General features: G+C 39.7%; 1 protein-coding gene across 6 annotated transcripts in view; it reads left to right on the forward strand.

Moving 5' to 3' along the window:
- N4BP2 (NEDD4 binding protein 2) overlaps positions 1-13,928 on the forward strand; it is a 100,126-nt gene that overhangs the window by 36,174 nt on the left and 50,024 nt on the right. For 3 of the 6 annotated variants that reach the window (XR_010156297.1, XM_063808736.1, XM_009447524.5), the window contains exons 2-3: positions 4,558-4,900; positions 9,394-10,537. Coding sequence is in view for 5 of the 6 variants with exons in the window: in XM_063808736.1 (XP_063664806.1) it covers positions 4,672-4,900; positions 9,394-10,537 (1,373 nt within the window). In the remaining variant the exon portion in view is untranslated. Of the gene's footprint in view, positions 1-4,557; positions 4,901-7,356; positions 7,448-9,393; positions 10,538-13,928 lie in introns of those variants that run through there. The other 3 variants (XM_009447528.5, XM_054683769.2, XM_054683768.2) reach the window with 2 other exon arrangements.

Raw genomic sequence — 13,928 nt, forward strand, 5'->3', positions numbered from 1 at the left:
CAGGCTGGAGTGCAGTGACACAATCTCAGCTCACTGCAGCCTCCACCTACTGGGTTCAAACGATTCTCTTGTCTCAGCCTCCCAAGTAGCTGGGACTACTGGCGTGCACCACCACGCCCAGCTAATTTTTGTATTTTTAGTAGAGACGGGGTTTCACCGTATTGGGCAGACTGGTCTCGAACTCCTGACCTCAGGTGATCCACCCACCTCAGCCTCCCAAAGTGCTGGGATTACAGGCATGAGCCACCGTGCCCGGCCTGCTCTTTTTTTTTTTTAAGATGGAGTCTTGCTTTTGTCACCCAGGCTGGAATGCAATGGCGCAGTTTCAGTTCACTGCAACCTCTGCCTCCTGGGTTCAAACGATTCTCCTGCCTCAGTCTCCGGAGCAGCTAGGATTACAGGCGCCTGCCACCGTGCCCAGCTAATTTTTGTATTTTTAGTAGAGAAAGGGTTTCACCATGTTGGCTAGGCTGGTCTTGAACTCCTGACCTCAGGTGATCCACCCGCCTCAGCCTCCCAAAGTGCTGGGATTACAGGCATGAGCCACCATGCCTGGCCCCGGCCTACTCTTTATTATTTTCTTCTTTCTGCTGGGTTTGAGTTTATTTGCCCTTCGTTTTCTGGGTTCTTATGGTGGGGGCTTAGATTATTCATTTGAGACTTCTTTTCTAATGTATGCATTTAGTGCTATAGATTTTCCTGTAATCACTGCTTTAGCCATGTTCTACAATTTTTTTTTGAGACAGAGTCTTGCCCTGTCACCCAGGCTGGAGTGCAGTGGCTCGATCTTAGCTCACTGCAACCTTTGCTTCCCGGGTTGAAGTGATTCTCCTGCCTCAGCCTCCTGAGTAGCTGGGATTATAGGTGTGTGCCACCTTGCGTGGCTAATTTTTGTATTTGTATTATTTATTTATTTATGTATTATTATTATTTATTTATTTATTTACTTTTGGAGACAGAGTTTTGCTCTTGTCGCCCAGGCTGGAGTGCAATGGCACTGTCTTGGCTCACTGTAACCTCTGCTTCCTGGGTTCAAACGATTCTCCTGCTTCTGTTTCTTCAGTGCGCGTGCCAGCGCTCCTGGCTAATTTTTGTATTAGTAGAGACGAGGTTTCACCATGTTGGCCAGGCTGGTCTTGAACTCCTGACCTCAGGCGATCCACCTACCTCGGCCTCCCAAAGTGCTGCAATTACAGGTGTGAGCCACCGCACCCAGCTAATTTTTGTACTTTTAGTAGAGATGGGGTTTTACCATATTGCCCAGGATGGTCTTGATCTCCTGAGCTCAGAGTGGTCTGCCCACCTCAGCCTCCCAGGGTGCTGGGATTACAATCCAGGTAGGCGTGAGCCACCACACCTGGCCTACAAATTTTGATATGGTATATTTTCATTGGCATTCAATTTATTATATTTTAAAAATTTTTTCGAGACTTCATCATTGACCCATGGATTATTTAGATGTATATTGCTTGGAAATTTTTATGTTACTGATTTCTAGTTTGATTCCATTGTGGTTGGAAAACATACCTGTGTGATATCAATTGTTTTAAATTTGTTGTGGTTTGGTTTTAGCTTAGGATATGATCTATCTTGGTATGTGTTCTGTTAATACTTGAAAAGAGTGTGTATTTTGCTGTTGTTGGGTGGAGTGTTCTGTAAGTGTTGATTAGATCCTTAATTATTGGTGTTGTTGAGTTCTATATATTTGCTGATTTACTGTCTAGTTTATTCTGTCTGTTGTTGATAGAGTAGTGTTGAAGTCTCCAACTATAATTGTGAATTTGTCTATTTCTCCTTTCAGTTTTAGCTTCACTTATTTTGTAGCTCTTTTTAGTGCATATACATTTAGGGTTGCTATATCTTTTTTATATTTATTTATTTATTTATTTATTTATTTATTTTTGAGATGGAGTTTCGCTCTTGTTGCCCAGGCTGGAGTGCAATGGTGTGATCTCAGCTCAATGCAACCTCTGCCTCATGGGTTCAAGCAATTCTGCCTTAGCCTCTCGAGTAGCTGGGATTACAGGCATGCACCATCTTGCCTGGCTAATTTTGTATTTTTAGTGGAGATGGGGTTTCTCCATGTTGGTCAGGCTGGTCTCAAACTCCTGACTTTAGGTGATCTGCCCACCTCGACCTCCCAAAACGCTGGGATTACAGGCGTGAGCCACCGCGAGTGCAGTGACGTGATCTTGGCTCACTGCACCTCTGTCTCCTGGGTTCAAGCGATTCTCCTGCCTTAGCCTCTCGAGTAGCCGGGACTACAGGTTAGTTCTTTTTGTATTTTTAGTAGAGACAGAATTTTGCCATTTTGGCCAGGTTGGTCTCAAACTCCTCACCTTAAGTGATCCTCCTGCCCATTGTCCAACGTGCTGGGATTACAGTCGCGAGCCCCTGAGTCTGGCCAGGGTTACTATATCTTTTTTTTTTTTGAGATGGAGTTTTGCTCTTGTTGCCCAGGCTGGAGTGTAATGGCGCTATCTTGGCTCACTGCAACCTCTGCCTCCCAGGTTCAAGCAATTCTGCTTCAGCCTCCTGAGTAGCTGGGATTACAGGCCCATGCCACCACGCCTGGCTAATTTTTGTATTTTAGTAGAGACAGAGTTTCACCATGTTGGCCAGGCCGGTCTCAAACTCCTGACCTCAGGTGATCCACCCACCTTGGCCTCCCAAAGTGCTGGGATTACAGGCGTGAGCCATAACGCCCAGCCCGCTATATCTTTTTGATGGCCTGATCCTTTATCATTACACAGTGCCTTTCTTTGTCTGTGATAATTTTCTTTGCTCTGAATTCTGCTTATGTCTGATATTAATACATAAATGTACTTTTATTTAATTGTAATTAATTTAAATTTAAATAGGAACATATGGCTGGTGGCTGCCATATTGACAATGCAGTTCTGGAAGGTGGAGAGAGCTATGATACAAATTTAATTAAAAGGTAAATTTTATAACACAATAGGAGATGATAAGGGCAATGGATAGTTAGCAGGAAAGGGGAGATTGGGGCAGAGGGAGCAGGGTATATGATTATCAGTTGGATAATCAATAGAGAAATCATTGAATGTGACACTTGAACAAAAATTTGAAGGAGTACAGGAGTTAGCCGTGCAGATATCTTGAGGAAGAGTATATCAAGGGCTAGCAGAGAGATACGTCATTGTAAGAACTTTAGTTTTTTCTCTGAGTGATATGGAGAACATATAGGGGTTTAGATCAGACCCTTTTTACATCGTATAAAGCTCAGTCTGGCTGGTATATTGAAAATAGACTATAGGGGGACAAAGTTGCAAACAGGGAGAACAGGTAGGAGGTTGGAATATGGGTGAAAGATGACAGGTGTCAGACCCAATGATTAGAGCAGATTTTGGGAAATATATTAGACATTTAGTTTTGGATATGTTAAGTTTGAAATGTTTATTAGATATATTCAAGCAGAGAAAACAAGTAGACTGCCTGTAGTTCTATTCCAGGTATGAGTCCCTGCCCTTGTGGAGCTTACAGTTTATTGGAATATGGGTGGTAAATACAATACGTATGTAAAACATATGCTATGTAAGAAAACAATAAGTCCTATGGAGAAAATTCAAGTAGGAAAGTGGGATAAATGGTGTTGGGGCTCTGAGGTCCTGAGAAGGTAACATTTGAATAATGATAAGAAGGTGATAAGGAGATACTTGGAGAAAAGTGGTTCAGTAGAGGGAACCAAGGTGTAAAGGTTCCCAGGGGAGAACATTGCTGGTGTGTTTGAAGAAGAGCGAGGAGACTTAAGTGTGGCTAAGGGAAAGGACAGTACAGAGGTAACCAGTGTCCAGGTTATGGGCCATTTTAAGGGCTCTGGCTTTTGTCCTGAGTTAGGGAGCTAGTGGATAGTTTAGTAGAAGAAAGGCATGATCCACCATGTGGTTTAATTGAGTCACGCTGTCTTTGGTGCTAAATAGACTGAAGCGGCAAGGGTGGAAACCAAGAGATAGGAGACTTATAGTAATTCAGGCAAGAGGCTGTGGTAGCTAAGTCTAGGGTGGTGGCAGTGAGGAATGATAGTATTCTGGATATGTTTTGAGAGTCGCACTGACAAAATTGGCTTACCAGTTGGATGTGGGATGAGAGGAGTCAAGGATTATTCCAAGATTTTGGCCCAAGTCATTGGAAGGATATAGTTGCACTGAGATGGGAAAGACTGGGAAAAGCAGGTTTGAAGGGGGTGATGAGGAGCTGTTTTGGACATGTTAAATTTATAATGCCTATTGGACATCTGAGTATAGGTGTTCAGTACGCATTCTAATTATATTTATGAAGACTTTCATGTTTTTAAAAATGAAAAAATGTATTGAAATAGTGTATTCATTGCTCTGAAATACATATTGTTAACATCTTAATTTTTAACATGTTCAATCCTGGCAAAACCTGCATATTTTGAAGAGAGAGAAATTGACTACTTTTTAGCTCTGCTGTTAGAGTTGGTGGTACTTTCTTAGAGCTAAATAAAGATGTCATTCCGATTTTAGAAATGGAAATATATATAGTCTGAGTGTTTTTAATTGCTTTCTATTTTAGGTCTTTTTACTGCTGGATTGTGCAAGATATTTAACCCTATTTTGTTTGAATTATGACTTAAATATCAAACATCTTAACTAAGAAAAGGGAAACATTTTAGTTTTGGAAGTCAGAATGCCAAGGAGAAGGAAAAATCTTGGGGGAAATCCTTTTCGGAAGACTGCAAACCCTAAGGAAGTTGTCGTATCCAGTGTTGCTAGTCGTGAGGAGCCAACCACTACTCTACCTTCCATGGGTGAGACAAAAGTTGATCAGGAAGAACTCTTCACCAGTATCTCAGAGATATTTTCTGATCTGGATCCTGATGTAGTGTATTTGATGCTTTCTGAATGTGATTTCAAAGGTGAGAAAAAGTTTAGTTTGAACCCTGTCCGTCTTATAAGAAGACTTTGTGTACTATACCATGATTAATAGTAATATAGAAAAATGTCTTGTTTCTATTTTATTCATCATTTATTAATCATCTGCTGTTGGCAAGTTACTAAGGTTGGTATTTGAGTTGGTATTTGGGATATGAAGAATAAAACATATTTTCTGCTCTTGAGAAATGTGCAGTTCTAGGTGTAAGGTATTTGTATAGATAGCATATTCTATCTCTTTCATCTTCACTCTAGAACAGACTGGCACTGTCGACACTTTAGGCTACATAATCCTTTATTTTGAGTGGCTCTCCTATGCATTGTAGGTTTAGCAGCATCCCTGGCCTGTACACACTAGATGCCAATAGCTCCTTACCACCCAGTTGTGACAATAAAAAATGTCTCCATGTATTGTCATTTGTCCCCTGGGAGGCAAAATTGTACCTGGTTGAGAACCACTCTCCTAGAATGTAAGCTCCATAAAGACAGAGTTTTTAAAAACTTTGTTTTACTCCTGTATCTTCAGCCCGTAACATAGCAACTGACTCATAATAGGAGCTAAGTAAATATCTATTAAGCAACTAGGTAATTATAATTATGCAAATAAGAGCTGATTAAGAGTTGAGGCTAGCAGAATAGTATAATTTCAAAACATTGACTTTGGAGTCAAGAAACGTGGGTTGGATTTCCAGCTCTGCCACTTAATCTCCCTGAGTCTCAGTTTTCTAATCTGTTAGGTAGAAATATAACAGTATGTGCCTCATAGGACTTTTTTTTGGTGAGGATTGAGTTTTAGTTTTTTGTTTTTGGTAAAGTCTTCAGTATGGTAGGTTATTAATAACTTGTCATACATTGTTTAGAAGTATGTAGACAGAAGGGAGTTTATATAAGTTGGCTAGATGAGTAAATTAAATGTTGATGCTTAGTATTGTTACTAGCCATGATTAGTATAAGGTAAAATTATTCTGGATTTGGGAAGTTTTGGTAATGTGTTATAAACTTCCAGTTTCAGTCATCGTGTGGTCTGCGAGCATATCTTGTCCAGTTATGCATGTAGAAAACCAGTTGTCAGCAGTGCATGATGCTCAGAAATGATAGTATATTGAGTTTTGTAAGTTACTTTGACATTTCCTAATTTTGATATGTTTAAAATGTAATTGTTGCATATAAACTAATACAGCAATGAGGAATTACAAGAAATCCACATCATCCTATACCATAACAAAAAAACTTTTTTGTTTTCCAGAATCTTCTATAGACCTTGTTCATAAGCATTTGAGATTTGAGTGGTGGAATTTTGTTATTAAGCGTTTTTAACTTAAGCATTTGTCTATGTTGCTGTAATCTATATTTTTAATGGGTTTCTAATCTACTCAGTTGTGCTGTAGTTTAATTATATCTACGTTTTTCGTGAATAATTAATATTGCAGAGAACATCTTGGTAAAAATATTTTTTTCTTTCTTTTGGCTTTTTTTTCTTAGTTCCAAAATCTTATTTTCTTGCGTCACAGGGTAAGAACTGCTTTGGCTCTTGGAAGCATACTGCTGAATTGCCTACCAATGAGGTGTGCTGACTTGTAATTCCACCAGGCTTGCATAAGTGTGGTGGTTTCACTTCAGCCTTTTCAACATTGTGTAGTAGTGTTTTAAGATTTTTTTTTTTTGAGACGGAGTTTCGCTCTTGCTGCCCAGGCCGGAGTGCAGTGGCGCCATCTTGACTCATGGCAACCTTGGCCTCCCGAGTTAAAGTGATTCTCCTGCCTCAGGCTCTGAAGTAGCTGGGATTACAGGCGTCCACCACCGTGCCTGGCTAATTTTTTTTTGTATTTTTAGTAGAGAATGGGGTTTCATCATGTTGGCCAGGCTGGTCTCGAACTCCTGACCTCAGGTGATCCACACGCCTCAGCCTCCCAAAATGCTAGGATTACAGGCGTGAGCCACCGCACCCAGCCCATGTTTTAAGATTTTAATAGGAATAAAATTGCATTTTTCCTAATTTGTGTTTTTTTAATAAAGAGGAATGTTGAACATTTTTGTACATGTTTGTTTATTCTTGTATTCTTGTGTAAATTGTTCATTCATTGAAAAAAAATTTTTTTTATACCATGGTTTTAATTTTTCCCAGCAATCTGTATAAGGACTTTTTTTTATGTGATAAGTACCTATCCATTTTGATCTTTAATTTACTTAGTGTAATTTTTCATTGTATAGACATTAAGTTTTTAGTTGATCTTTTCTGGTTTTACTGTCATGTAGATTTTTTTTCGTAGAAATACTCCTTACGTTTGCTTTCTTTTTTTTCCCCCGTCCCTGCCCACCCCTGCCACCTTTTTTTTTCTTCCATTTTTAGGTTTTCTGTCCTTTGTAGTATTGCTATGATCTCCTAATTGGTCTCTGCCAGGCTTGCCCCCTCCAATCCCTCTTTGTTTTTCTTCTTAAGGGAACTTAATTGGGTGCTTACTAGGTGCCAGTTCTTGTGCACAGCACTTTTTCATGGATTATCTCATTTAATCCTCACAGCAACCTATGAGGTAGGTGCTTTTATTATCCCCATATTACAAATGAGAAAATCGAGGTTTAGGAAAGTTAACTTGTTGAAAGTGTCATAGCCAGCAGTAGAGATTTAAATGTTGGTGTTCTGACTCCAGACCAGAGCTGTTACCTACTCTGCTGTGCTGTTTCCAGACTTATCTTTCTTAAAACAGCAAGACAAAACACAAAATAAACAACCCCTCCCTCCAAACTTCAGATGCTTAAAAATTCTTATTTTGTTTTTTTTTTTTTGGTTTCCTTTTTTTTTTGAGATAGGGCCTCACTCAGTCGCCCAGGCTGGAGCGCAGTAATCACTTTCACTAGAGGCTCACTGTAGCCTCGACCTCATGGGCTGAAGTGATTCTCCTACCTCAGCCTCCTATGTGGCTGGTACTATACGCACATGCTACCACACTGGTTAATTTTTGTAGAGACAGGGTTTTTCCATGTTGCCCAGGCTGGTCTCAAACTGCTGAGCTCAAGCGATCTACCTGCCTCAGCCTCCCGAAATGTTAGGATTATAGGCATGAGCTGCCACACCTGGCCTTAAAATTTCTAATGGCTCCCTATTTGTGTTATAACAGAACGAGCTCAGCATTGGAGTCAGATATACCAGTCTTGGCTCTGTCACTGACTATCTGTGTGACTTGGGTCAAGTTAATGTACTTTTTAACTTCATTTCTTCATCTGTTGCTAGGAATAATATACCTCATGGTAGTATTTGAGGATTCAGTGAGGTGATGTGTATAAAACTTCTAGCTCAAATGCTATGACTGGTAGTTTCCTTCAAGTTCCCTTCGAAAATAAAATTAATATTTCTTAACATGACATACAGGACTCCTCCCAATTTCACCCAATCGACCTCCTTCTAGGGAGAGCCATGCCTGGGTTTACCCTTTTTTCTCTTGTGTCTGGCAAGTTACTTTTTAATCTTCAAGTCCCAGTTCACATATCACCTTATGTGAGATCTTTTCTTATTCTCCTTTGTGCTTCTATGGCATTTGTACATTATCAAAAGTGTGCATTATTTATTTATTTATTTATTTATTGTTGAGAGGGAGTCTCGCTCTGTCACCAAGGCTGGAGTGCAGTGGCGCGATCTCTGCTCACTACCACCTCTGCCTCCCAGGTTCAAGAGATTCTCCCACCTCAGGCTCCTGAGTAGCTGGGATTACAGGCATGCGCCGCCACTACGCCCAGCTAATTTTTATATTTTTAGTAGAGATGGGGTTTCGCCACGTTGGCTAGGCTGGTCTCTAACTCCTGACCTCAGGTGATCCACCCGCCTCAGCCTCCCAAAGTGCTGGGATTACAGGCATGAGCGACCGCGCCAAAAAGTGTGCATTATTTAATCTGTATTATATTACAATGTAATTGTCTCTAATATAATTGTTTTAAATCTCTATTAGATTGCAAAGTTCTTTGAGCATATTAAAGATTTTTTTTTACAAAATATTTCTGATGTGCAGTACATGCTCAAATATTCTTTGTAGTAAGTGAAATTCATAGCGTGGATCATGTAAATAAGTTAGATTTACTAAGAGAATAAAATACTTAATATTTAAAAGTTTGCATGCAATAGGTAAGTATTTGTTAAACAACAGGCTTTAGGACTTTTATAAATAAGCCTAATATGTCCAATTACAGATATTTATGTATTTACTCAATTCAGCAAATAATATTTATTTGATGATAGTTTATTAGCTTGGTTTATTACTGTTTTCCTGAAAGAATAGGATTGCATGTCTCCATCATTCAGACTTTTTGCTACTACAGACTTTGGTATGTTAATAAAATATTAATTTTTTTTAAATAACATGAATATTGTACATTTATATTCTGTTCAATGCAAAATCCAATATAATTTTAGATGGATTTTAATAAAATTATTAAATCTGTTTTCTCTGTCTATATTTTTGTTGTTGTTATTATTCTTGTTGTACAGTTGAAAATGCTATGGATTGTCTATTAGAATTATCTGCCACTGATACCAAGATAGAAGAATCATCTTCACAAAGTTTCGTTGCTTCTGAGAACCAAGTAGGTGCAGCAGAAAGTAAAATAATGGAAAAACGTCCTGAAGAAGAGAGTGAAGATTCAAAAATGGATTCATTTTTGGACATGCAGCTAACTGAAGACCTGGATTCCTTAATACAGAATGCTTTTGAGAAATTGAACTCTTCTCCTGATGACCAAGTATACTCATTTTTGCCTTCACAAGATGTTAATAGTTTTAATGACTCGAGTGAGTTTATAAATCCTGATTCAAGTAATATGACTCCCATTTTTTCTACACAAAATATGAATTTGAACGGTGAAAATTTAGAGAATTCTGGTTCTACTTTAAGTTTAAACCCATTACCTTCACATTCAGTTTTGAACGAGTCCAAGTGTTTTATAAAGGATAACACATTGGCTTTGGAAAGTAACTACCCAGAAGATTCTCTTCTCAGTAGTTCTTTAAATGTAGCAAGTGACTCCATCGCAGGTTGTAGCAGTCTCAATCAAAAACAGAAAGAACTTTTAGAATCTGAGTGCGTTGAGGCTCAATTCTCTGAAGCTCCTGTAGATTTGGATGCCAGTGAACCTCAGGCTTGTTTAAACCTTCCAGGGCTTGATTTACCAGGTACAGGTGGGGATCAGAAATCTACTCGGGTCTCTGATGTGTTTCTACCTTCCGAAGGGTTCAACTTCAAGCCACACAAACATCCTGAACTGCCAACTAAGGGGAAGGATGTGAGTTACTGCCCGGTACTTGCTCCTCTCCCATTACTGTTGCCTCCTCCGCCACCTCCACCGATGTGGAATCCAATGATTCCTGCTTTTGACCTCTTCCAAGGAAACCATGGCTTTGTAGCTCCTGTTGTAACCACAGCTGCACACTGGAGATCTGTCAACTACACATTTCCACCCTCAGTTATTTCTCACACTTCTCCAACAAAAGTATGGAGAAATAAAGATGGAACAAGTGCTTATCAAGTGCAAGAAACCCCAGTTTCTCAGGTTGTAAGAAAGAAGACATCTTACGTTGGACTAGTTCTTGTTCTTCTCAGAGGTCTTCCGGGATCTGGAAAATCTTTTTTGGCAAGGTATGAGGTTTAATTGGGTTTTTAAAAAATAGTATAATGTCTGAATTTGAACACAAGTATGAATAAATAGGCAAAATGCTTTGCTTAGTAGAGATCTTTAGTAACCCCTAAAATGTTTTCTTTTTACTAAGGTTTCCTAACTTTGTGTAGCTAATAACACTGTTTTCTGTGGAAGTTTATTGAAACCGTTCATCTTGGAATATCTCTTTGAAAGACAGAAGAAAAAATTAAAGACAATTTCAAAATTGTGAGCTATTGATGTAGTAGAAGAGAGCTAATTTGAGTGGGAGAAAGATGAGTTCAGCTTTGATCACAGAGTTAAAGAGATATAATTGATCTTGATTTCATGGAATGGAAGTCTTAAATACATTAATTTTACTGGTAGTTGGAAATTCAGGATTATAGAATGTTGTTAAATAATGCTTTTAGAAATGTGTGATTTGAAGGAAGAGAGTATAGGATGACAACTGGTAGTCAGAGAACTTCAAGTTTTCAGGGACTTTTCTGTTCCAAAATAGAGTACCATCAGTTATTTGATCTCATATATACACCTTTATCCCTTCTGTAGTTAAGGTAGGCTGTGAGTGCCTTAATCTGGGAGACAGGAGTCAGTGTTAGAGGCAGCTTTGTAATGGTTTCAGTGGCACTCCTTGAAGAGTATTGTTTTCATAGTCCCTCTCTATCCCTGCTTAACCTTTAAATTCCAGAAGATTTCACCTAATCTATTTTATATGCTAGTTCTTTTTTTTTTTGAGACGGAGTCTTGCTCTGTTGCCCAGGCTGGAGTGCAGTGGCGCGATCTCGGCTCACTGCAAGCTCCGCCTCCCAGGTTCATGCCATTCCTGCCTCAGCCTCCCGAGCAGCTGGGACTACAGGCGCCCACCACCACGCCCAGCTACTTTTTTGTATTTTTAGTAGAGACGGGGTTTCACCGTGTTAGCCAGGATGGTCTCGATTTCCTGACCTCGTGATCCACCCGCCCCGGCCTCCCAAAGTGCTGGGATTACAGGCGTGAGCCACTGCGCCTGGCTTGCTAGTTCTTTTTTTTTTTTTTTTCCTTTTTCCAAATTTTAACCATTAGCCTTCTAACATTATCAGTTGGGTCTCTATTTGATCCTGGGTGTATCTAGTCTAGTCTTAATGAATATGCATAGATAACTGGAGAATGTCCTTCATAAACTTATTTTTAGTTTTTTTTTGATATCTTTTGTGTGTCTGGGTTTCTCTGCTAGTAAATTTCCACATATTCTGCTGATACACTTATAAGCATATTTTTCAGTAGACATGTAGGCTTTTCTAACTGACTTAATAGCAACAACAACATAAAACAATTTAATATTATAGATGTTACTGTCAGTCATGGCAGTGTGTTTCATGAAAGAGATTGGACTGAAAGGTGGTACCTTAGAAGGCAGTTGAGCTGTGAGACAAGTTTGAAGAGCTAGGTTTCAGGGGCCTTTAGAATCAGAGGCAGCTACAGTGTGGGTAAAGAAAAATGTGCTTTTCACAAGGTAGAAACTTAATATTTTTTGAATGAAGAGAGAGAAATAACAGGAAGAGTGTTGAGACATAGAACCTGCGTTGTCTTTTTTTTTTTTTTTGGAGACGGAGTCTTGCTCTGTCACCCAGGCTAGAGTGCAGTGGCGCGATCTTGGCTCGCTGCAAGCTCCGCCTCCCAGGTTCACGCCATTCTCCTGCCTCAGCCTCCGGAGTAGCGGGACTACAGCCACTGCCACCGCGCCTGGTTAATTTTTTGTATTTTTAGTAGAGATGGGGTTTCACCGTGTTAGCCGGGATGGTCTTGATCTCCTGACCTTGTGATCCGCCCGCCTCGGCCTCCCAAAGTGCTGGGATTACAGGCGTGAGCCACCATGCCCGACAAACCTGCGTTGTCTTGAAGAGAATGGTCTAGTATTCAAACCAAAGGAAAACGATGAGTGGAAAAAGCCTTTTGAATTTATTGGAAAGAAGGTCATAAATGGATATCTGAGAAACAATTTTGTTGTCCTGTGAGGACAAAAGGGTTTAACAAGCTCTGATGATGGAGTTAAAGGAAGGAGAGAAGTTGGGTAGTAGTTGAAAGGGGTCCCAAAGTGTAGTTACAATTTTTTTTTTTTTTTGACAGAGTCTGACTCTGTCACCCAGGCTGTTGTGCAGTGGTGTGATCTCAGCTTACTGCAACCTCCACCTCCCCAGGTTTATGAGATTCTCCAGCCTCGGTCTCCTGGGTAGCTGGGATTACAGGTATCTGCTGCCACCCCCAGCTAATTTTTATATTTTTAGTAGAGACAGGGTTTCACCATGTTGGCCAGGCTGGTCTCAAACTTTTTTTTTTTTTTTAAGAGACAGGGTCTTGCTTTGTCACCCAGGCTGGAGTGCAGTGGCATGTTCATAGCTCAGTGTTGCCTTGAATTCCTGGGTTCAAGCAATCCTCCTGCCTTGGCCTCCTGAGTAGCTAGGACTACAGGCATGGGCCACCACACCCGGCTCATTTTTAAATTTTTTGTAGAGACAGAGTCTTACCAGCTTGCCCAGGCTCATCTCAAACTCCTGGGCTCAAGCAGTCTTCCCACCTCAGCCTCCCAAAGTGCTGGGACTATAGGCATGAGCTACCATACCCAGCCTAGTTAGAATTTTTAAAGATAGCTGAGATATATACATGTTTAACGGTAAAAAAGGAAGTGTCAGAGAAGGGAAAGCTACAAAGAGAAGAGGATAAACATAGGAATTGGGATCAAATGAGCATTCACTAGAATGTAAGCTCCATGAGTGCAAGCTTTTGTGTCTTTTTTTGTTCATTGATGTATGCTCAGTGCTTAAAACAGTGCCTGGCACTTAATAGATGCTACAGAAAGGGACATATATTTTCAGAAAAGGATAATTAAAAATTTGTTAATCTTCTAACCATTATTAAGATTTTATAGTTAAGGATAAAAGGTCTTTGTAACATTAAAAACAAGTTTCTGAATATTAATTTACATAAAGCAAAATAGACCTGCCTTAGGTCAGATTTTTTTTGGAATTAAACTTCTGCTTAGAGTATTTTTAGTATGATTTGTTTGAATATTACAATATGTTTGTTCTTTTATTTATCTATTTGTGTTTAATTTTTTTTCTTTTTTGAGAGAGGGTCTTATTCTGTCACCCAGGCTGGAGTGCAGTGGTGCAACCTTGGCTCACTGTAACCTAAACCCCCTGGGTTCAAGTGATCCTCTCAACTTAGCTTCCCAAGCAGCTGGGACTATAGGTGCACACTACCACACCTGCCTAATTTTTGTCTTTTTTGTATAGTTGGGTTCTTGCTATGTTGCCGAGGCTGATTTTTACTCTTTTATTTTATTTATTTATTTTTTTGAGACACAGTCTTGCTCTGTCTCCCAGGCTGGAGTAC

This window comes from Pan troglodytes, chromosome 3, assembly GCF_028858775.2.
Source record: "Pan troglodytes isolate AG18354 chromosome 3, NHGRI_mPanTro3-v2.0_pri, whole genome shotgun sequence".
NCBI classification, from domain to species: Eukaryota; Metazoa; Chordata; class Mammalia; order Primates; family Hominidae; genus Pan; species Pan troglodytes.